The sequence below is a fragment of the Nerophis ophidion genome, linkage group LG23 (assembly GCF_033978795.1).
Source record: "Nerophis ophidion isolate RoL-2023_Sa linkage group LG23, RoL_Noph_v1.0, whole genome shotgun sequence".
NCBI lineage: Eukaryota > Metazoa > Chordata > Actinopteri > Syngnathiformes > Syngnathidae > Nerophis > Nerophis ophidion.
Window position 1 is genome coordinate 39,228,863 of NC_084633.1, and position 25,605 is coordinate 39,254,467.

The window sequence follows — 25,605 nt, forward strand, 5'->3', positions numbered from 1 at the left end:
CTGGGCATCCATAACACCTCAGCAATGCCACTATTGAAGCATCCTGGGCATCCATAACACCTCAGCAATGCCACTATTGAAGCATCCTGGGCATCCATAACACCTCAGCAATGCCACTATTGAAGCATCCTGGGCATCCATAACACCTCAGCAATGCCACTATTGAAGCATCCTGGGCATCCATAACACCTCAGCAATGCCACTATTGAAGCATCCTGGGCATCCATAACACCTCAGCAATGCCACAGACTGATTGCCTCCATGCCACGCCGCATTGATTCAGTCATCCGTGCAAAAGGATTCCCAACCAAGTACTGACGGCATTAATTGACATTTTCAAATGTTTGATTTTGTTTTGCTGTTATAAATCTTTTTTTTTACTTAGTCTGAGGAAATATTCACATTTTTTGAGACAGGATTTTTGAGTTTTCTTAAGCTGTATGCCATAATCAGCAATATTAAAATAATAAAAGGTTTGCATTATTTCAGTTGATGTGTAATGAATCCAGAATGTATGACATTGTCATGTTTTTAGTTGCATTACAGAAAATAAAGCACTTTATCACAATATTCTGATTTCCTGAGACAGTCCTGTATATTACGTGTTATTAGGAATGTTACTACATGACATATATACTTACATCATGTATATATGGTAAATGGGTTGTACTTGTATAGTGCTTTTCTACCCCTTTTTAAGGAGCCCAAAGCGCTTTATATATTACATGTTATTATGAATGTTACCACATGACATACGGATATACTTACATCATGTATATATTACATGTTATTATGAATGTTACCAGATACTACATATATATACTTAGATCATGTATATATTACATGTTATTATGAATGTTACTACATGACGTATATACTTACATCATGTATATATTATATGTTATTATGAATGTTACTACATGACATATATACTTACATCATGTATATATTACGTGTTATTATGAATGTTACTACATCACATATATAATTACATCATGTATATATTACATGTTATGAATGTTACTAGATATTACATATATACTTACATCATGTATATGTTACATGTTATTATGAATGTTACTAGATACTACATATATACTTACATCGTGTATATATTACGTGTTATGAATGTTACAACATAACCTTTATACTTACAACATGTATATATTACATGTTATTATGAATGTCACTACATGACATATATACTTACATCATGTATATATTACATGGTATTATGAATGTTAGTACATGACATATATACTTACATCATGTATATATTACATGTTATTATTAATGTTACTAGATACTACATATATACTTACATTATGTATGTATAAATTGATTAACTAATATACTTACATTATGTATAAATTACGTGTTATTATGAATGTTATATACTCTTGTCCAGGGTGTACCCTGCCTTCCGCCCGATTGTAGCTGAGATAGGCGCCAGCGCCCCCCGCGACCCCGAAAGGGAATAAGCGGTAGAAAATGGATGGATGGATGGATGGTTAATATACTTACATTATGTATAAATTACGTGTTATTATGAATGTTAGTACAGGACCTTTATACTTATATCATGTATATATTACATGTTATGAATGTTACTACATGACATATATACTTATATCATGTATTTATTACGTGTTATTATGAATGTCACTACATGACATATGTACTTACATCATGTATATATTGCATGTTATTATGAATGTTACTACATGACATATATACTTACATCATGTATTTATTACGTGTTATTATGAGTGTTACTACATGACATATATACTTACATCATGGTATATATTACGTGTTATTATGAATGTTACTACATGACATATATACTTACATCATGTACTGTATATATTACATGTTATTATGAATGTTACTACATGAGATATATACTTACATCATGTATATATTACATGTTATTATGAATGTTACTACATGACATATATACTTACATCATGTATATAAAACATTAATGGAGGTGATTGGATGTTTTTTTAGGGACTCTATAGGCTCCATTCCAAGCTGACTTTTGCTAGCATTTATTTAATATTTAGAATGCAAAAAAAAAAAAAAATTGCTTTCATAATGATTGTGAACGATAGGCAAAGTTCCCAAAAAAGTGCACTTCCCCTTTAACAGCGCCAGCAGCATGACACCAACTGTGCCGAGGTGAGGCAAACACAAAGAAAGGGTTTCTTTTCCCATCGCCTCATTATAGGCAAAGGAAAAATTTTTTTTTTTATTCCAAAAATATAAAATAAGGTATTGATATGTTTCAAAGTGTAGTGTGTCTTGGAGTAACCATGGTGACCAACAAACAATAGATACACATGACCTTATCAGTCAACTATATATAGCGGCAGCCCCAAGCTCAATTTGACGATATTACAAACAAAAATAAATAAAGGAGCAAACAGGTGTAACGGCACAAGAAAATGTTGCGATATTGATACTAATAACTAAGCTTTTTTTTACTGTAAACTGTCGTTGCTGAAGTTGATGCCTTTTTTTTTTTAAACTGCTAATGCTCCAAAATAAAAATGAACCGAAAGCAAAGTTGTTATGAAATATTTTGCAATTTACGGCTCCAATTACTTAACATTTAACTCCACTTTGAACAGTTTTTGGGTGAAAAATTGCATATTCTATGTTTTTCCTGCTAAGAAAGAGGGTTTTGACAAAAAAGGGCATAAAACCTAAAAATGTTTTACAACTTTTAGTCAACAGATTGATCTGTTTTGATCTACAAATATTTAGGCACTGAAAAGAACAAAAGAAAATATATGACTTTAATGACTGATATACTGGTATATATACAGCCAAACATATAAAGACTGGTATATAAACAGCCTAACATACAAAACCCGTTTCCATATGAGTTGGGAAATTGTGTTAGATGTAAATATAAACAGAATACAATGATTTGCAAATCCTTTTCAACCCATATTCAATTGAATATGCTACAAAAACAACAGATTTGATGTTCAAACTGATAAACTTTTTTTTTTTTTGCAAATCATTAACTTTAGAATTTGATGCCAGCAACACGTGACAAAGAAGTTGGTAAAGGTGGCAATAAATACTGATAAAGTTGAGGAATGCTCATCAAACACTTATATGGAACATCCCAAAGGTGTGCAGGCTAATTGGGAACAGGTGGGTGCCATGATTGGGTATGAAAACAGCTTCCCAAAAAATGCTATGTCTTTCACAGGAAAAGATGGGGCGAGGTACACCCCTTTGTCCACAACTGCGTGAGCAAATAGTCAAACAGTTTAAGAACAACGTTTCTCAAAGTGCAATTGCAAGAAATTTAGGGATTTCAACATCTACGCTCCATAATATCATCAAAATGTTCAGACAATCTGGAGAAATCACTCCACGTAAGCGGCATGGCCGGAAACCAACATTGAATGACCGTGACTTTCGATCCCTCAGACGGCACTGTATCAAAAACCGACATCAATCTCTAAAGGATACCACCACATGGGCTCCGTCACTAAATACAGTTTGTCGCTACATCTGTAAGTGCAAGATAAAGCTCTACTATGCAACGCGAAAGCCATTTATCAACAACATCCAGAAACGCCGTCGGCTTCTCTGGGCCCGAGATCATCTAAGATGGACTGATGCAAAGTGGAAAAGTGTTCTGTGGTCTGACAAGTCCACATTTCAAATTGTTTTTGGAAATATTTGACATTGTGTCATCCGGACCATAAGGGAAGCGAACCATCCAGACTGTTATCAACGCAAAGTTCAAAAGCCAGCATCTGTGATGGTACGGGGGTGCATTAGTGCCCAAGGCATGGGTAACTTACACATCTATGAAGGCACCATTAATGCTTTAAGGTACCGACAGGTTTTGGAACAGCATATGCTGCCATCTAAGCGCCGTCTTTTTTATGGATGCCCCTGCTTATTTCAGCAAGACAATGCCAAGCCACATTCAGCACGTGTTACAACAGCTTGGCTTCGTAAAAAAAAAAAAAAGAGTGTGGGTAGTTTCCTGGCCCGCCTGCAGTCCAGACCTGTCTCCCATGGAAAATGTGTGGCACATTATGAAGCGTAAAATCCGACAGCGGAGACCCCGGACTGTTGAGCGACTGAAACTCTACATAAAACAAGAATGGGAAAGAATTCCACTTTCAAAGCTTCAACAATTAGTTTCCTCAGTTCCCAAACGTTTATTAAGTGCTGTTAAAAGAAAAGGTGATGTAACACAGTGCTGAACATGCCCTTTCCAAACTACTTTGGCATGTGTTGCAGCCATGAAATTCTAGGTTAATTATTGTTTGCAAAAAAAAAAAAAAAGTTTATGAGTTTGAACATCAAATATGTTGTCTTTGTAGCATATTCAACTGAATATGGGTTGAAAAGGATTTGCAAATCATTGTATTCTGTTTATATTTACATCTAACACAATTTCCCAACTCATATGGAAACAGGGTTTGTATTACAACTGATATATATGTCAACCTAACATATTACCACTTTATATTTCAAAGATATGTTGCAGATTTGTAGCCACACAAGAAAAGTGTCAGTTTTTAAAGGGTGCACCAGTAGGTAGTTTTTAATTCCTGTATTTACCATTTGAATATTTTGTACAAAATATCTGTCAGGTAGGCACACACAGTATAGTCAAAATGACTGTAAACTATCGACTTTAAGCCGCTTTGGACCCTGCGGTTTCTAAAACGCTGCGGCTAATTCATGGATTTTTATTCTTCATTGACAGTCATATTGCAAAAAGGGAAAAAAACAAGCAAATACGCTGAATGAGTGTGCTATTGTTTGTGCTATGGCGCCATCTTTTGGACCAGTTCGCCCACCGCGGGCACTGCAGTGCTGCGTTGTCCTTCTGATAAGACTAGCGCTTTCAACCGGAAGTATAATTACTGTTCGGTCTTGTCGCCGTGCAACGTTTTTAAGTTTTCCAATATAACTAAAACTATTCTTACTTACTAAAGTGTCCCTTGTGTGATGTCTGTAGGAGTGTTTTCATGCATATTTGTATACGCTATCGTGATGGAATGATGCTAAGGTCGTTAGCATTAGCTATAATGCTAACCTGTTTACGAGTGTCTGTTGATATTATTAACTTACAATGGCATTCTTTTTGTATTGTTTCACTTTCATAAATTTCTCAGTGAATTCACCAAAACATCAGCGTGGAGTTATTGAGTCTGTTTTAGCTGATTGGAGAGCTAACTTGCGCAACAAGTGGGTCCATGACCATGACATCTGTTTTAGTTTGATCAGCCGTTTTACTGCCATGTCACAGACACTGTTTGGAAACAATTAAGGCAGGGGTGTCCAAACTTTTTCCACAGAAACACGGAAAAATTTAAGCATTTGTTTAAGCCATTTTGATATTTTTCATTTTGAAACCATAACAAAATATATGGATTTTTTTTTTTATCCTTAGGGCTCCTGGGGAGCATAGAGGGTCTCAGTCACTAAAATGTTACAAATAAGTCAAATTATTATTATAATTTTTTATTTAATGCTTACAGTAAATCTCTATATCAACTTGAGGTTGATATAAAGTAAAAAAAATAAGGTTTTATGCCTTTTCTGTCAAAGACAACTTTGTTTTTTATAGTAAAACTAAAATATGCAGTATTTAGATTGATATATAGTACTTTATTGATTCCTTCAGGAGAGTTCCTTTATTTAGCAATTAAAGCCCTCAAAGACACCATTGATTTTATTTATTTAATATTTTTGAGTAATCACAGTGAAAAGTTAAATAAAATCCTACTAAATATATATGAAATCCGAAAGGTTCCCTACTCATAAAGTGATGCATTTTTATTAGGTTTTTTTTTTACTATAAACACTTAAATTTCAAGATCAACTTCCGATTTTAAGTTTAAACTATTATTTTGTTTGTTTTATGCTCTTTTGTCAAAACTTTGATGTTTTTCTATGGGAACCACACAACATATGCAATATTTTTTCCACTTAAAACATTTTAAAGTGATATTTTTGAAGAAATATTTCATTATTACATAGATTTTTTTGTCCTTTTTTTATTTTTGAGCAATGGAAAAAAAAGAAAATAAAGACAAAAGGAACAAAAACCTGCCAGCATGGCAGCTTTGTGTCAACATTGCCACTTTTTCTCATTTGATTTCACCTCATTCCACTTTTTTAAAATGTTTTTATTTTTATTTTTGCAATTCTATCAATTCTGCAATTTTTGCAGAATGTGTGGCGGGCTGGTAAACGATTAGCTGTGGGCCGCAAATGGCCGCCGGGCCACACTTTGGACACCCCTGAATTAAGGTATGTAAATAAACATTTACTAAATATTTCTGTGTAAATAGGTCATTTCACAATGCGGCTTATAGGCCGGTGCAGCTAATACATGGAAAATATTTCTCTTCTAAACTTTAGTGGGCTTTATAGTTGGGGAAAAAAGGGGTATGAAGAGAATGACTGCCCCACATCTACACACTGCCTACTAACACTGCTACTGGTGAGGAACTGAACTAGAAAGCAAGCAATGGCACACAAGAATGTCGACACAAAATCTGATTCAGACTAAAAACCTACAAAAAAGGTATGATTTAAACAATGGCAAATGAATCAATGTGATAGCAAAAAAAAGCAATTGACTACGAAACTGATCAAAGTGCTCAATCTCCCAGGATGTCAACATGTGTTATGAAAGAGAGAATTTTAAGGAAGATTTGATCGTGAAGCAGGGTTGCCAAAAGTCGCTCGAAAAAAGGAAACGGGACCGCATTTACAAACAAAAGTATGCATCCTAAAAAGGGTCACACTTTGTTGTGTATTATCGTGAGAATTAAAAATAGTTTGTAACATTTTAAGCTCCTTTCCTTCTGAACCGAGGGCGTGTAAATAAGCTCAATCACCATGAGATTGTAGCCACTCCTAACGGGAAAAAGACGTGATATAATACTGTTAACTTAGTTCAATCTAAAACAAGTAAGTACCGTATTTTCCGCACTACAAGGTGCAACCTAAAATGTTCTCAAAAGCTGACAGTGCGCCTTCTAACCCGGTGCGCCTTATATATGGACCAATATTGAGCCAAAACAGGTCTCACAACTACGGTAAGCAGCCGCCGATTTCATTTTCCCCCGTAGGAGAAGAAGCGCGCGCTGCATGCTGGGATATATGACTGCGGGAGGCGTGCCGTTTCTGTGTGTTTATGTAAAGACCCCAAAATGGCTCCGATTAAGACACACGCTTACGACGCAGAATTTAAACTCAAGGTGATCAGTCACACAGTAGAAGACGGGAATAGAGCAGCAGCGAGAGAATTTAACATTAAAAGCAGCGATACTGACTCCTTTAATGACGACTTCGACGAGACTGAGGCGGAGACGGGCAGGTTGGATGCCGTATTCGCCCAACTGTTTGATTAGAACACTGAAGAAAAATAATTTGAGGGATTCGTGGATGAGGAATAACTTAATAAAGTGAGCTTTACATGTTTATTTTGTGTGTTGTGTTGTGTGACATAGGTGAGGATGGGAACGTAGATCGACCGGTAAATTGAGAGCTTTGCCTTCCGGCTCAGCTCCTTCTTCACCACAACGGATCGGTACAACGTCCGCATTACTGAATTCAGTAATGAGCCGGAAGGCAAAGCTCTCAATTTACCGGTCGATCTACGTTCCCATCCTCACCTATGGTCATGAGCTTTGGGTCATGACTGAAAGGATAAGATCACGGGTACAAGCGGCCGAAATGAGTTTCCTCCATCGTGTGGCGGGTCTCTCCCTTAGAGATAGGGTGAGAAGCTCTGCCCTCCGGGAGGAACTCAAAGTAAAGCCGCTGCTCCTTCGCATCGAGAGGAGCCAGATGAGGTGGTTCGGGCATCTGGTCAGGATGCCACCCGAACGTCTCCCTAGGGAGGTGTTTAGGGCACGTCCAACTGGTAGGAGGCCACGGGGAAGACCCAGGACACGTTGGGAAGACTATGTCTCCCGGCTGGCCTGGGAATGCCTCGGGATCCCCCGGGAAGAGCTAGACGAAGTTGCTGGGGAGAGGGAAGTCTGGGTTTCCCTGCTTAGGCTGTTGCCCCCGCGACCCGACCTCGGATAAGCGGAAGAAGATGGATGGATGTTGTGTGACATTATCGTTTGAGCAACGTTGAGTTATTGATATATTATTGCTTTGCACTATTTCCAGTGTTACTATATTGTGATTGCATTAACGTTTGATTTACCGTAACAGTATCAGACTGTTTTTTACGTGTTTATTGAAACGGGGAAAATAATAAAACAGCATTTTATTCATTTTGGGAGTGAACGGAGTTGTCAGAACGCTGGTTTGTAATCTATTAATAAAGTTTGACTGACCTATCTGACTGTTTTGTTGACATTCCCTTTAGCGCAGCTCCATCTAAAGGATGCACAACGTAACCCCAGCCTCTACTGTTGCATCTATTCTATGCACCTTATAATGCGGTGCGCCTTGTATATGAGCAAAGTTTTTAAATAGGCCATTCATTGAAGGTGCGCCTTATAATCCGGTGCGCCTTATAGTGCGGAAAATACGGTAATTACATTTAGGTTTGCGTTAAATAGTGTAAAAGCGCCAACACAAGCTAAAAAGTGACTCAGAGAGCATAGCTGATTGTAAAAAAGCGCTGAATCCAGACAGAGATCCAGATCAGCCCCAAAATGTTATAACATTGTTTCGTATCCCAAGGCAGTGTTACTCAGGTGTAACACATTTCTCCACCAATTGTGGCAGTGATGACAATCTCAAACAAACAGAAGAAGCGCCGAGCTAAAGTCACCAAAGTTTTTTAAGCCCAAAAATTATGATTTAAGTGTTGAAACTGTACTTTTATTTCCACAAATTTTTTGATATCGTCCGATAGAAAACACTGATATTGTGATACAATTTTTAGCTACCGTATTTCCTTTAATTTCCGCTGGGTATATAGTATGCGCCTACCTTGAATTACTGCCGGGTCAAACTTGTTTCGCAAAATAATTTGCGCACGCTTAGTATTACCGCCGGCTCAGGATTAACGCCGGGTCAAACTCGTTTAGCAAAATATTATTTTTATTTGCGCATGTCTAGAATTTCCGCCGGGTCAAACTCGTCACGTCACGAGTGACACTTCACCTGTCATCACTTTCAGAATGGAGGAGGCTGATTTCGATAATTAGAAATCGCATAAAGGGAAGAAGATTAAGAGCTATTCAGTCGGATTTAAGGTCCAAGCTATTGAATATGCTAAAAAGAACAGTAAGCAACTATGTTTTATTAATATACCGTAGCTGTGTGTGTCAAATATGAGTCATTAAATGACTCCCGCCTCCTGGTGGTAGAGGGCGCTAGAGATCCTTCTTGCGACTACTTGGCTGCAGAAGAAGTGACAAAAAGTGTCGTAAAATTTGCTGGGAACGGATATGACGCGGGGGTGCACGACGGACCTTTTAGGATGTAACACCACTACTATTATGCTGGCTATGTAAACAACCTGGCTGAAATAAAGCATGTTCCAGCCATAAATACCCAGTGTATTATTTATACAATAACACTTCACGGTGGTAGCGGTGGGATAAAGAGATCACCCACGGAGCAGAACGGGATGGGGGGTTGTCCGAGGATAATTCTGTCGTCGCCCGCACCACACGTGAGGAGCCAAGCCAACTGATGACGTCGGGAGCAACCCAAAACGAGAGTGCGCTTTGGCTACACACCCACCGACCATGAACAGGACCAGCAAGAGTGAGCAGCGTGTGTTTATTTTTTCCTCTCGGTCGCAATTTGAAAAAGGAGGATTACATATCTTGGACTACTAGCATGGACTTCATTTATAAGTAAAGGTAAGACCATAATAACGTTTTTTTTTTATCAAATGGGCTTTTCACGATGGTATCCTTACATCACACTCAAATTTTTAAGCGCAGGCCTAAATTTACCGCATGCCTTTGGTGAACGCCGGATTGAGAAGAGGTTTTAAAATAATTAGCGCATGCTTGCCTTTACCGCATGCCTTTGGTAAACGCCGGAGTGAGAAGAGGTTTTAAATTAATTAGCGCCCCGGCGGCAATTCAAGGAAATACGGTATATTGCCCAGTGCAAGAAATAGGTTAGAGCAGTGGTTCTGAAACCTTTTTCCTGTTCACCCTTTAGAGCACAGCTGCAACTTCCTGCCACTAAACCTGCAGAATATATTATCATTAAGTATTTCTTACACAGTCCTTATTTTTGAAGAGCTTATTGTTAGGTGTTCAATGTGATTGTACTATTTTGTTGACATTTCTCTTCTGACTTGATAGCTGAGGCATTATAACAGGGGTCACCAAACTTTTTGAAACCAAGAAGAACTACTTGGATAATGATTAATGCGAAAGGCTACCAGTTTGATACACACTTAAATAAATTGCCAGAAATAGCCAATTTGCTCAATTTACCTTTAATAAATAAATCTATATATATAAAGAAAATGGGTATTACTGTCTGTCATTCCGTCGTACATTTTTTGTCCTTTTACGGAAGGTTTTTTGTAGAGTATAAATGATGAAAAAAACACTTAATTGAACCGTTTAAAAGAGAAAACACGAAAAAAATCAAAATTAAATTTTGAAACATAGTTTATCTTCAATTTCGACTCTTTAAAATTCAAAATTCAACCCAAAAGAATGAAGAGAAAATTCAAATGTTTTGAAAAAATTTAAAAAAGAATTTATGGAACATTAGTAGTTTTTCCTGATTAAGATTAATTTTTTAATTTGGATGACATGTTTTAAATAGGTTAAAATCCAATCTGCACTTTGTTAGAATATATAACAAATTGGACCAAGCTATATTTCTAACAAAGACAAATCATTATTTCTTCTAGATTTTCCAGAGCAAAATTTTTTTAAAGAAATTCAAAAGACTTTGAAATAAGATTTAAATATGATTCTACAGATTTTCTAGATTTGCCAGAGTAATTTTTGGGAATATTAATCATAATAAGTTTGAAGAAATATTTCACAAATATTCTTAGTCGAAAAAACAGAAGCTAAAATGAAGAATTAAATTGAAAGGTATTTATTATTCTTTACAATAAAAAAAAAAAAAATACTTCAACAATGATTTAAATTGTCAGGAAAGAAGAGGAAGGAATTTAAAAGGTAAAATGGTATATGTGTTTAAAAATCCTAAAATCATTTTCAAAGTTGTATTTTTTCTCTAAAATTGTCTTTCTGAAAGTTACAAGAAGCAAAGTAAAAAAAATAAATGAATTTATTTAAACAAGTGAAGACCAAGTCTTTAAAACATTTTCTTAGATTTTCAAATTCTATTTTAGTTTTGTTTCTCTTAGAATCAAAAATGTTGAGCAAAGCGAGACCAGCTTGCTACTAAATAAATACAATTTTAAAAATAGAGGCAGCTCACTGGTAAGTGCTGCTATCTGAGCTATTTTTAGAACAGGCCAGCGGGCAACTCATCTGGTCCTTACGGGCGACCTGGTGCCCGCGCTGGTGACCCCTGCATTATAATCACTGGAAGTAGCATTGGAAATACAATTTTTTACATTTCATACATTTTTCTCCTGGTCCTTATTTTCCGTAGGCCATAAAACATCAATTGTTATCGATATTGACCGATTTAAAACACTGATATCATGATACAGTTTCCAGCAGTCCCTTTTTCATTTTTCAAGGCGTCGGCAACCCGAGTGTGAAGTCAATCTCTCTTAGCAGATTTGTGCTGTTACTTCATCAATTGCTTTGATTTGCCAAAAGGTTTATGTTTCAGAGACGTGTTCTTGACCTGACATGCAATGGCAACTGAAAAAAATGAAGGCGCAGCAGAGAGACGAGGTCAACAACACATTATGACTACTGACAACATAAGATGAAAAATGAAAACAAACAAAAAAAAAAAATCCACATTTTTTTAGAGGAGTTGAAGCAAAATGGCAGCCAGTGCAGTCCCTTACCAGGTTAGTTTTGTTACTAGTTCGAATACGTACGGGTATTCCCAGTAACTGGGCGTCCACCGGCTGGCGGAAAGGGAGGGACTCGGGGTCCTGCCGGTACAGAGCCTCCAAGGTGGGCATCAGAGCCTGACGTAGCTCCTCTGGCTTAAAGGCTGGAGGCAAAAAAAGAATTGTAAGAAGATGGGAGTCACTGACATAACCGCAGGCAGGCATGGGATTTGAACTCAATGAAAAAGACTGAAAATAAGCCGGGAATCTGGGGGAGAAAAGAGGGGCACCGACGCCCCAACTTCCTTTATCTCAGTGGTTCCCAAACTTTTTTTGTCATCCCCCACTTTGGACAAGGGGGGAGTTTTCAAGCCCCATCTGCCCCCATCGCCCAAACAGAACGCTAATGCCGAGCGTTAACATTTTCAAATTTATTGAACGTCAAGTAACATCAAGTTGTATACATTCAAACTCAATAACATAAAATAACATCAAGTTCAATATTAAATAAAATAACTGTGCAGCTGTGGTATAACTTGCATCAAGTTCAATAATAAATCAAATAACTTGCATCAAGTCCATCAATAATAAATTAATTAAAAGTGCCACTTTTTCATGTTTTGATAAAATTTACCGCGCTCACAACATTTGTTAAAACCTCATTGAGTTCGGGGCTGAGCTGCCTTGACGCGAGTGCTTCCCGGTGAATGACACAATGTGTCCAATGCGCATTTGGCGCAACCCTCTTTATTAGAGCCTGCAGCCCGTTTCTTGACCCTGCCATGGTCTGTGCGCCATCAGAGCAAAAGCTCACACAGTTTTCCCATTTAAGGCCGTGTTCTTTGAGGAAACTGTCCATTATCTTGAACAGTTCATCAGCACTGGCTCTATTTTTTTTGTATTTGCAAAACAGCAAATCCTCGCACAGTGACTCGTCATTCACAAAGCGGACATAGCACGTATGCGATGAACAGGCAGTCTTTATTGCTGTCAGTAGCTTCGTCCACTTGTAAAGCAAAACGACTTTCTTTTCATTTGTCTACGAGTTGTTCCTCAAGATCACTTGCAATGTCGCATATACGTCTCGCAACTGTGTCGTTTGACAGTGATTTACAGTTTGTATAGAAAATAGGGTTGTAAAAAAACAATCTAAGAATATAATAAAAAATTTAAAAAAATAATTAAAGTTAAATTTCCTCCCATTACTCGCGCCCCACCTGTCATGTCTCTATTCCCCACCAGTGGGGCCCGCCCCACACTTTGAGAAACGCTGCTTTATCTGAATGGCCAGTTGTGATTTATAGCATGAAATGACAAATATTTTGTTGTTTATGTTTCAAAATGATGCAACTATTCAATGTCAAAATACAAAGTGTAGAAATAATGAACAAAATGTCACCTCGACCAATGAACATGAAAAGTGGCAATCAGGCAGGCTATGCTGTAGCAAACATGTCGGACACAATCATGTGTTCACCTTTTCCACTTTTCATTTGGGCTTACATGGTAAACAAGTCAAATTCATGTCTTATCATACAAACCCCGTTTCCATATGAGTTGGGAAATTGTGTTAGATGTAAATATAAACGGAATACAATGATTTGATCATTTTCAACCCATATTCAGTTGAATATGCTATAAAGACAACATATTTGATGTCCAAATTGATAAACACTTTTTTTTTTTTTGCAAATAGTCATTAACTTAAGAATTTGATGCCAGCAACATGTGACAAAAAAATTGGACAGATGGCAATAAACACTGATAATGTTGAGGAATGCTCATCAAACACTTATTTGGAACATCCCACAGGTGTGCAGGCTAATTGGGAACAGGTGGGTGCCATGATTGGCTATAAAAGCTGCATCCATGAAATGCTAAGTAATTCACAAACAAGGATGGGGCGAGGGTTACCACTTTGTAAACAAATTGTCGAACAGTTTTAGAACAACATTTCTCAACGAGCTATTGCAAGGAATTTAGGGATTTTACCATCTACGGTCAGTAAAATCATCAAAAGGTTCAGAGAATCTGGAGAAATCACTGCAAGCAAGCGATGATATTACGGACCGTTGATCCCTCAGGCGGTACTGCATCAACAACAGACATCAGTGTGTAAAGGATATCACCACATGGGCTCAGGAACACTTCATAAAACCACCGTCAGTAACGACAGTTGGTTGCTACATCTGTAAGAGCAAGTAAAAACTTTGTGGGGCGGTATGGCTCGGTTGGTAGAGTGGCCGTGCCAGCAACTTGAAGGTTGCAGGTTCAATTCCCGCTTCCGCCATCCTAGTCACTGCCGTTGTGTCCTTGGGCAAGACACTTTACCCACCTGCTCTCAGTGCCACCCAGACTGGTTTAAATGTAACTTAGATATTGGGTTTCACTATGTAAAGCGCTTTGAGTCACTAGAGAAAAGTGCTATATAAATATAATTCAGTAATTTAGTTCAGTTATGCAAAGCAAAACCCATTTATCAACAACACCAAGGAACGCCGCCAGCTTCCCTGGGCCCGAGCTCATCTAAGATGGACTGATGCAAAGTGGAAAGGTGTTCTGACGAGTCCACATTTCAAATTATATTTGGAAACTGTGGACGTGGTGTCCTCCGGAACAAAGAGGAAAATAACCATCTGGATTGTTATAGGCGCGAAGTTCAAAAGCCAGCATCTGTGATGGTATGGGGGTGCATTAGTGCCTAAGTCATGGGTAACTTACACATCTGTGAAGGCCCCATTAATGCTGAATGGTCCATACAGGTTTTGGAGCAACATATGTTGTCATCCAAGCAACGTAATCATGGACGCCCCTGCTTATTTCAGCAAGACAATGCCAAGCCACGTGTTACAACAGCGTGGTTTCGTAGTAAAAGAGTGCGGGTACTTTCCTGGCTTGCCTGCAATCCAGAAATGTCTCCCATTGAAAATGTGTGGCGCATTATGAAGCGTAAAGTACGACAGCGGAGACCCTGGACTGTTGAACGACAAAAGCTCTATAAAAAACAAAAATGGGAAGGAATTCCACTTTCAAAGCTTCAACAATTAGTTTCCTCAGTTCCCAAACGTTTATTGAGTGTTGCTAAAAGAAAAGGTGATGTAACACAGTGGTGAACATGCCCTTTCCCAACTACGTTAGCACGTGTTGCAGCCATGAAATTCTAAGTTAATTATTATTTGCAAAAACAAATAAAGTTTATGAGTTTGAACATCAAATATGTTGTCTTTGTAGTGCATTCAAATGAATATGGGTTGAAAAGGATTTGCAAATCATTGTATTCCGTTTATATTTATTTCTAACACAATTTCCAAACTCATATGGAAACGGGGTTTGTGCATTTGTCCCAATGTGGCCGACATTGTGGGTTTCCTGGACGTGGTCAACATCGCTGAAAGAAACCTGTAAAGAAGACAATCCCTCTGGCACCTTCCAATAGTTGTTTCAACATGTAAATCTTGAGGATTCCCTCTCCTCTTCTCCGTCTCTCTCCTCGTCTTTTGGGATATCTGTTGTGATTTCACTTCCTGGTTATGATAGCGTGCCTCTGATTGGCCTGTCCCTAATGTTTTGCCCTAATCTCAACCAATGGTGACTCATCATAGTAAGCAATCATGGATGTTCTTGTACGCAAACCAACCCATCATCGATGTATACCGTATTTTTCGGACTATAAGGCATAGTTTTTTTTCATAGTTTGGCCAGGGGTGCGACTTACACTCAGGAGCGAATTATGTGTGAAATTATTAACACATTACCGTAAAATATCAAATAATAATATTTATCTCATTCACGTAAGAGACTAGACGTATAAGATCTCATGGGATTTAGTGATTAGGAGTGACAGATAGTTTGGTAAAGGTATAGCATGTTCTATATGTTATAGTTATTTGAATGACTCTTACCATAATATGTTAGGTTAACATAGCAGTTGGTTATTTATGCCTCATATAACCTACACTTATTCAGCCTGTTGTCCATTATTCTTTATTTATTTTAAATTGCCTTTCAAATGTCTAATCTTGGTGTTGGGTTTCATCAAATAAATTTCCCCCAAAAATGTGACTTATACTCCAGTGCGACTTATGTTTTTTTCCTTCTTTATTATGCATTTTCGGCAGGTGCGACTTATACTCCGGAGCGACTTATACTCCGAAAATTACGGTAGTTTGTCTTCTGGCCCGTGGAGTTGCTTCTCTTATCGTATCTTCCAATTTTAACTACAGCGGTATAGCTCGATTGGTAGAGTGGCCGTGCCAGCAACTTGAGGGTTCCAGGTTAGATCCCCGCTTCCGCCATCCTAGTCACTGCCGTTGTGTCCTTGGGCAAGACACGTTACCCACCTGCTCCCAGTGCCACCCACACTGCTTTAAATGTAACTTAGATATTGGGTTTCACTATGTAAAGTGTTTTGAGTCACTAGAGAAAATGCGCTATATAAATATAATTCACTTCATAATTTTTAATGGAAAACCATAGTTTTTACCACTGGATGTTCAAAAACCCTACTCATTAGGGGAGAGCCCTAGTTGTTGGCAGGTATGGCAAAGGGACGGATCAAGATTTTGACACACATCGTAGGTGGGAAAAAATGAAAAAAGTTGCTTATATTTTTAAAGAGATAAAAAAGACGGACTATAGAGGGAAAAACCACATGCCTGTAAGTCAGGGGTGTCCAAACTTTTTCCACTGAGGGCCGCACAATAAATAATAAAAGAAAGCGGGGGCCATTTATTTAAAAAAACAATACAATATATATATATAAAAATATACATTTAGGCCTCCACTCAGGCTTGATCCCGGGGACCCCAAAGGGTTTTGGTAAAAATCTAATTTTAAAAATGTGTCATTATTCAGTATTATTTTTATTATTATTCAAGTTTTAAACAACATTAAGTCTATCTGTCAATATGACATTTTTAAAGATTTAAGTTGTATGCTCTTTTTGTCAAAGAAAACCATGTTTTTTATTAAAAAAAACACAAAATATGCAATATTTTCACCCAATAAAATTTTTAAGTAGAATGTTTGAGATTATATAATAATTGGAGCCGGAAAAAGGTCAAAAACTCATTAAACCATTGATTTTAAATCCCTATTATTTTTTGTGCAATGACACTTAAAAACAAAAACACACTGATCCAAAAGGGTCCTACTCATTAAAGTGCTAAAAAATAAATTTTATATATATATATTTTTTTTTACTGTTTACTTTTAACACAATGCTCTCGAGATCAACTTCAGATCTATCTGTCAATTATAAGTTTTTTTTTTTTTTTTGTTTATGTTTTTTGCTTGTTAGTTTTAGGCCATTCTTTTAAAAAAAAAAAAAAACGCTCAGTTTTTTATATGGCAAACAAAAAATATCCAACATTTGCCGCAAAAAATATCTTAAAGTGGAATATTTAATGTGACGTAATTGGAGCCTTGAATTGGTCAATAATTCATCATTGATTTTGAGTCACCATTTTTGTTTTTTTAAAGAAAGAAACAGCCTGCATGGCAGCTTTGTGTTATTAGAGTAAACATTGCAACATGTTCTTGATACATTTCACCAGTTTGCTCTTTTATACCACTTTTTATGTTTTTTCCATAGTATTTTTAAAATGTGCTGTGGGGCCGTTAAAAAATGACCTGCGGGCCGCACTTTGGACACCCCTGCTGTAAGCGTTATGCAAGGAATGGTTGCAGTCCACTGAGTGGAAAATAACACCTGCTTGACGTACTTTTCTTTTTGCTCTGAGTGCTGGCTGGGGAGGTCGTGGACTCAGATGCTTCATCTTGTTCTTTGGGCTCCTTTTTCACCTCTGGCTTTTTGTCTTCCCCCGTTTCAGCGGACGAGGAGGAGGAGGCAGAGGACGAAGATGTATCCATGGCTTCGGCTTTGCACCCATCTCCAGATACATCCTCCTTCTTTATCTGGAACAGAGACTGGATGTATTCTTCTCTGGGACAAACAGGTGACAAGCAAAACACACATTTGGCTAGAAAAACACGGCTTTTGAGGACATTCTTACCTCAACCTTCTCCGTTTGTACGTCAGGCTCAACTTTGCCCGTCTTCCCGAGAGCCTTGCCCTCCTCTTGGCTTTCCGCGCCGTCCTCCTCTTCCTCGTCCTCCTGCTTTTTCACTTCCATTTTGCCATCCTCTTGGCCGGGACCGGGACAGTCCGGGGGGGCGAGCTGGGAGCCGGGATTAGCGCCGCTGCTGACAGAGGCTGGAGAAGACGCCTGAGCGTCTGCTGTTACAGGAGGCTTTGGAGACGCCTGCAAAGCAACCGGGGTTAAAAGATCAGGAGACAAACTAAAAAAATAAAGATAAAAAAATCACGTGGAGCCTCGATTTACGGACTTTCCGATCGAGCCAAATATGTCACGTTCATTCATTTTGTGTGCCGCCTGCAGCCAGTTTTGGGTGGGGTGGCTGCCCTGAACACTTCTCAATGTGTGTGTGTCCCTTCTAGGGATGATGTTCGTTAAGAAATTATCGAGTTCGAGCCCATTATCGAATCCTCTCATCGAATCGAATCCAGATAGGTTGTTGTGTGTGCACTGAGTTCCAAAAGCCATAGATCAGGGGTCACCAACCTTTTAGAAACCAAGAGCTACTTCTTGGGTACTGATTAATGCAAAGGGCTACCAGTTTAATACACACATAAATAAATTGCCAGAAATAGCCAATTTGCTCAATTTACCTTTAATAAATAAATCTATATATATCTGTCTGTGATTCTGTCGTACATTTTTTTTCCTTTTATGGAAGGTTTTTTTTAGAGAACAAATGATGAACAAAACACTTAATTGAACGGTTTAAAAGAGGAGAAAACACGAAAAAAATGAAAATTAAAGTTTGAAACATAGTTTATCTTCAATTTCGACTCTTTGAAATTCAAAAATCAACCGAAAAAAATGAAGAGAAAAACTAGCTAATTTAAATCTTTTTGAAAAATTTTTAAAAAGAATTTATGGAACATCATTAGTAATTTTTCCTGATTAACATTAATTTTAAAATTTTGATGACATGTTTTAAATAGGTTAAAATCCAATCTACACTTTGTTAGAATATATAACAAATTGGACCAAGCTATATTTCTAACAAAGACAAATCATTATTGCTTATAGATTTCCCAGAACAAATTTTTTTTAAAGAAATTCAAAAGACTTGGAAATAAGATTTAAATTTGATTCTACAGATTTTCTAGATTTGCCAGAATATTTTTTTTAATTTTAATAATAAATTTGAAGAACTATTTCACAAATATTCTTCGTAGAAAAAACAGAAGCTACAATGAACAATTAAATTAAAATGTATTTATTATTCTTTACAATAATTTAAAAAAATTACTTGAACATTGATTTAAATCGTCAGGAAAGAAGAGGAAGGAATTTAAAAGGTAAAAAGGTATATGTGTTTAAAAATCCTAAAATCATTTATAAGGTTGTATTTTTTCTCTAAAATTGTCTTTCTGAAAGTTATAAGAAGCAAAGTAAAAAAAAAAAAAAAAGAATTTATTTAAACAAGTGAAGACGAAGTCTTTAAAATATTTTCTTGGATTTTCAAATTCTATGAGTTTTGTCTCTCTTAGAATTAAAAATGTCGAGCAAAGCGAGACGAGCTTGCTAGTAAATAAATACAATTTAAAAAATAGAGGCAGCTCACTGGTAAGTGCTGCTATTTGAGCTATTTTTAGAACAGGCCAGCAGGCGACTCATCTGGTCCTTACGGGCGACCTGGTGCCCGCGGGCACCGCGTTGGTGACCCCTGCCATAGATGCTATACGACTGGCCCGGCACGCTGTTTATATGGAGGAAAAGCGGACATGACTGAGGACAGCATGCGGCCATTATAGGGTGAAGGTTTCAGGTGATTCTTACACTATATTGTCAAAAGTATTTGGCCAGCCATCCAAATGATGAGAATCAGGTGTCCCAATCACTTAGCACGGCCACAGGTGTATCAAATCAAGCACTTAGGCATGGAGACTGTTTCTACAAACATTTGTGAAAGAGTGGGTCGCTCTCAGTGATTTCCAGCGTGGAACTGTCATAGGATGCCACCTGCGCAACAAATCCAGTCCTGAAATTTCCTCGCTCCTAAATATATCAAAGCAAACTGTCGGCTTTATTGTAAGAAAATGGAAGAGTTTGGGAACAACAGCAACTCAGTCAAGAAGTGGTAGGCCACGTAAACTGACAGAGAGGTCAGCATAGTGCAAAGACTTTCTGCACAGTCAGTTGCTACAGAGCTCTAAACTTCATGTGACCTTCCAATTAGCCCACGTAGAGTACGCAGAGAGCTTCATGGAATGGGTTTCCATGGCCGAGCAGCGCCATCTAAGCCATACATCAATAACTCCAATGCAAAACATTGGATGCAGTGGTGTAAAGGACATCACCACTGGACTCTAGAGCACTGGAGACGCCTTCTATGGAGTTATGAATCACGCTTTTCCATCTGGCAATCTGATGGACCAGTCTGGGTTTGGAGGTTGCCAGGAAAACGCTACATTTCAGACCGCATTGTGCCGAGTGTGAAATGTGATGGAGGAGGAATTATGGTGTGGGGTTGTTTTTCAGGAGTTGGGCTTGCCCCCTTAGTTCCAGTGAAAGGAACTTTGAATGCTCCAGGATACCAAAACGTTTTTGGACAATTCCACGCTCCTAACCTTGTGGGAACAGTTTGGACCGGGCCCCTTCCTCATCTAACATGACTGTGCACCAGTGCACAAAGTAAGGTCCATAAAGACATGGATGACAAAGTCTGGTGTGGATGAACTTGCTGGCCTGCACAAAGTCCGGACCTGAACCTGATAGAACATCTTAGGGATGACTTAGACCGGAGACTGGGAGCCACCAACATCAGTGTGTGACCTCACCAATGCGCGTTTGGAAAAATGTTGGAAAATTCCTATAAAAACACTCTGCAACCTTGTGGACAGCCTTCCCAGAAGAGTTGAAGCCGTAATACAGGGGTGTCAAAGTCAAATACAGAGTGGGCCAAAAATTTTAAACTGAACAAAGCCGCGGGCCGAGGTTGAACAAATTAACCTTTTAATAGGGACCCAAACAAGTTTTGCATTGAATATTGAACAAGCAAGGCTTATATAACTTTATAGTGACATGCAAAATCGAGTTTCAAATAATAATAATAATAATAATAATAAAAAAATATCAATGGCATATCAAATAAAATTTAAATAAAAATTGAGTGCCTCTTTTCTATTTGCAGCATTCTGAGGTAAATATCAAAATAAACTTTGTCCACAGGCTAATGATAAATTTGAAAATACAATAATAATAATGAATGAATCAAACATTCAAGCCTTGAAGTAACAAGAGAAAGTGCATGAATAAATTGTTAATTATTGCTCAGTTTGCTACACTGATTTGCTTGAACAATGAATATGGAACAAGCAATAATTATATAACTTAATAGTGCAAAATCAACATTCAAAAAACAAACAAACAAAAAAAAATGGTCAAATAAATACAATTTCAATAAAACATTTAATGCCTCTTTTCTATTTGCAGCCTTTCGAGGTAAATATCAACATTACATTTTTCCACGGGCTAATAAATCTTAAAATAAAATAATAATGAGATGGGTGGGGTTGGTGGTGGGGGGCGGGTTTTGGTGGTAGTCAGTGCTGCAGGGGATTCTGGGTATTTGTTCTGTTGTGTTTATGTTGTTTTACGGTGCGGATGTTCTCCTGAAATGTGTTAGTCACTCTTGTATGGTGTGGGTTCACAGTGTGGCGCATATTTGTAACAGTGTTAAAGTTGCTTATACGGCCACCCTCAGTCTGACCTGTATGGCTGTTGAGCAAGTATGCGTGGCATTCACTTTAAGTGTGTGTACAAGTTGCATATATCATGTGACTTGGCCGGCACGCTGTTTGTATGGAGGAAAAGCGGACGTGACAACATATTGTGGACAACGCTAAAGGCAGTGCCTTTATAGTATCGGCGGGCCAGCTCTAATGTTAATTTGATATTGCCTCAAGGGCCAAATTTGGCCTGCGGGCCAGAGTTTGACACCCATGCCGTAATAGCTGCAAAAGGTCATATTGAACCCTATGGGTTAGGAATGGGATGGCACTTCAAGTTCGTATGTGAGTCAAGGCAGGTGGCCAAATACTTTTGGCAATATAGTGTATTTACTTTGTTTCCTATGGAGAAACAATCAAGGTGGTAAATGCAGGTTCCACCAGAGTGAAAGCAAAGCGGAGTACTTACTGGGCTCTCAGGCAGCTGCAGGGGCACATGTGCATTCTGGAAAGGCCCCAAAGAAGCCTGACCTACCTGGGGGCCTGAGGTAGTGGCGCCCCCAAGTGTATGCTGTGGCAGCTGGCTCGCCTTCTCAGAGTTCTGCGACGCCTGCTGTTGGTGCTGAGGAGGCAGCTGGGGCGTAGTCGGGGTGGGCGGCTGTGGCGTCTGAGAGCGAGGTAAGCTGGGAGCGGTCTGATGAGGTTGAGGCGTTAAACTGCGTGCTGGCGAGGGAGAGTTTGTTCGCATGGGCGTGCAGTGAGGGAAGGTGTTGGGCTGGTTGGAGGTGGAGGACGTAGGCGCTGCACCACTGACACCGGCGGGCCCCAGCGAGCCTCCAGGGGCTGCCGAGCACGGGGCAGGTGTGGCAGACTGTGCTGAAGGGCTGCCGGCTGGGAGGGAAGGCGGAGTCGACATCTGGTTCTGCTGCACAGATTAAGAAAAGGAGAGTAAGTGGAGATGACGTCGTTGCGTGCTTTTGAGGAATTTTATGGAAATTGTTTGGTCAACACAATTAGCCTGGCTGCTAAACCTTTACCAGCGGCACAGCGGCCTGCGATCCTGGCTGGTTCACGCCAACAGGGCCAGCGCCGAGCCCAGGACTGGACCCAGGAAACTGGCCTGGGGGAAGGTACTGGGTCTGCAGCTGCGTGGCATTTGGCTGGCCCATCCTTGTTGAGCCCATACCCATCTGTACAGGAGACACCAAAAGGTTGTTGAATAAGTGAAGTGAGTGATATTTATATAGCGCTTTTTCTCCAGTGACTCAAAGTGCTTTACATAGTGAAACCCAATATTTAAGTTACATTTAAAGCAGTGTGGGTGGGTAAAGTGTCTTGCCCAAGGACACAATAGCAGTGACTAGGATGGTGGAAGTGGGGATCAAACCCGGAATCCTCAAGTTGCTGGCACGACCACTCTACCAACCAAGCTATATCGCCCCTAATAATAACTAACCATTTCCTTAAAAGTGGCAGTAGAGTATAAACCAAGTAGATGTTTTATGCTTATTTGTGTTTCATTGCATTCATTGAACATATCAAAATGTAGTTGCAATCCGCAAAGTATGTGAAAACACCGTCTTAACATCACAAAATACCACAAATTCAGTCAGCCATTTTAAATATTCCGCTTTGAACGTCTTCAGTAATCTTTTTCGGAGATTGACGTCACAATAGAAACACTTCTGCACTCTTACCATATGATTATATCAGTCATACTGGAAATATGCAAAAATTCTACAGAGATGCGCTGTTTATCATTTACAATCCCTATATAAGACATGAACACGTTTTTATTTTATGCATGCTAAGTCGTAAATAAATCAATAGTCCGTCAACTGGGGCTCTCTATTTTGCCCACAAAACCTCTAAATAACCATCCAAAACCTGCCAACAATACTCTTTATAAATATTGTGACCTGAATATTAACCAAATATTAGCAAAGTTCTTATTTTCAGACCACACAAACTAGAGACAGAAGCTTCAGATGCAGTAATTCATACCTGGTTCATTGGCGCATTGAGCGGAAGAGGAGGTGTCGACCTTTGACCCATTGACTGCATCCCCATCTGACCAAACTGGTTGACTCCTGCACACAAGTGGCTTGTATGAGCGCAAACAAAAGTATGTGCAGTCGCTAGCGTTGTCAAAAGTATTGATACTTCCACACCAAGTCGGTGCAAAGACACGAAAAACTGCTTTTTTTTCCGCATAATTTTCAGCATGGAATACTAGGCATGGTTACAGAGTCTCGACATTTTTTGCGGCCAAATCCTGTTGGTCCTACCAGGCCATACTTGCCAACCTTGAGACCTCCGATTTCGGGAAGTGGAGGGCGGGGGCAGTGGTTGGATGTGGGGCGTGGTCGGGTGCGTGGTTAAGATGGGTGGAGTATATTTACAGCTAGAAAAGTGCAGATTGGATTTTAACCTATTTAAAACATGACATCAAAAATATGTATTTATTGTGAGAAATCGTTAAGATGATCAGTGTTTCCACAAAGATAAATATCATTAAATATTAACAATAACAGAGTTAAAGGTAAATTGAGCAAATTGGCTATTTCTGGCAATTTATTTAAGTGTGTATCAAACTGGTAGCCCTTCGCATTAATCAGTACCTAAGAAGTAGCTCTTGGTTTCAAAAAGGTTGGTGACCCCTGCCGTGGATGCTGTATATGGCAGCATTGTCCTGTTTAAGAGTGTCACAACATTGATGTTTACGGCAGACAAACTGCTTTACGGTAGATGAAAACGTGACTGCTGTTGTCGTGTGTTGTTACCGCGCTGGGAGGACGTCAATGAAACTGCCTAAAAATAAACCCACATAAAAAACCAAGAACTCGCCCTCGATCATTCTACAGATATAACGTCATTGGGCAGGCTCGCTATTTAAATTGTGGGAAAGCGGACATGAAAACAGGCTGTCGACACGTCACTCAGGTCCACATGGAGCTGGAGGGGGCGTGACCTCCAGCACCGCCTGAATTACGGGAGAAAATTTGTCCCGGGAGGTTTTCGGGAGAGGCGCTGAATTTCTGGAGTCTCCCAGAAAATCCGTGAGGGTTGGCAAGTATGTACCAGGCACCGATTCGTGTCAAATCCAACAGAGCCATATTACGGTACCTGGGTTGCGTGTGACATCACGCCCGGTTGTCGACTTTAAGCCATATAACTTGGTAGATGTAGTCCACATATTGTGGACTACATCTACCAAATTCGATGGCAATCTGAAAGGTTTGAAACAGTAGCCTGTAAGACAGGGGTCGGGAACCTTTTTGGCTGAGAGAGCCATTAAAGCCAAATATTTTAAAATGTATTTCTGTCAGAGCCATATAATATTTTTTAACACCGAATACAACTAAAATGCGTGCATTTTTAAGAAAGACCAACATTTTTAGAGTATAATAAGTCTTATTCTTTTTAATCACATTGTTATTCTGAAGCTAATCAACAATAAATAAAATACTTCTTAGCATTAATGGGACTTCTTGAACAGGTGAGGTACAAAACAGATGGATGGATTAAAATGCATGAGTGTTTTATATTTTTGTGGAAGGGGCGTGGTCCACGTGTCCCCTGCAACGACAGGTGAGGAGATTTCTCAGCTGCAACGAGTTATCTAATCACCTGTCTCTTTATCAGCAGCGTTGGAGACCATGAGAGGAGGGAAGAGGAGAGAGAAAGGGAACGCAGAGACACGCTGGACTGAAAAGTCCTAACTATATACTGCTGAAAAGCAAACCATACTGGTGTATGAAAATAAAAGAAGTGTATCACCTGACAGCTGGGGTCCCGAACCGTCATTCAGGCCGGCACAAGAGTAGTGCTACAATTTTGAACACTATTTCTAACACTGTGATTGCAAGCGGAATTATTCATTACTTATCGTGTTAAGCAATGTCAG

At 38.8% G+C, this 25,605-nt stretch overlaps 1 protein-coding gene and 1 long non-coding RNA gene across 7 annotated transcripts in view; one reads left to right on the top strand and one right to left on the bottom strand.

The window, feature by feature from the left end:
* ep300b (E1A binding protein p300 b) overlaps positions 1–25,605 on the bottom strand; it is a 112,826-nt gene that overhangs the window by 50,308 nt on the left and 36,913 nt on the right. For 2 of the 4 annotated variants that reach the window (XM_061884511.1, XM_061884512.1), the window contains exons 13-18: positions 23,703–23,788; positions 22,736–22,888; positions 22,168–22,623; positions 17,950–18,198; positions 17,659–17,851; positions 11,948–12,099 (exon numbers count right to left, since the gene is read on the bottom strand). In XM_061884511.1, coding sequence (XP_061740495.1) covers positions 11,948–12,099; positions 17,659–17,851; positions 17,950–18,198; positions 22,168–22,623; positions 22,736–22,888; positions 23,703–23,788 — 1,289 coding nt within the window. The remainder of the gene's footprint in view (positions 1–11,947; positions 12,100–17,658; positions 17,852–17,949; positions 18,199–22,167; positions 22,624–22,735; positions 22,889–23,702; positions 23,789–25,605) is intronic. The other 2 variants (XM_061884513.1, XM_061884514.1) reach the window with 1 other exon arrangement.
* LOC133541248 (uncharacterized) lies at positions 9,676–25,467 on the top strand. 3 transcript variants are annotated; one of them, XR_009803815.1, is made up of 3 exons: positions 9,676–9,839; positions 17,767–17,892; positions 25,344–25,467. It is a non-coding gene; the product is annotated as an uncharacterized LOC133541248 (long non-coding RNA). The 3 variants fall into 3 exon arrangements; XR_009803816.1 differs by having other exon boundaries at positions 25,347–25,467; XR_009803814.1 differs by lacking the exon at positions 25,344–25,467 and adding an exon at positions 17,976–18,621.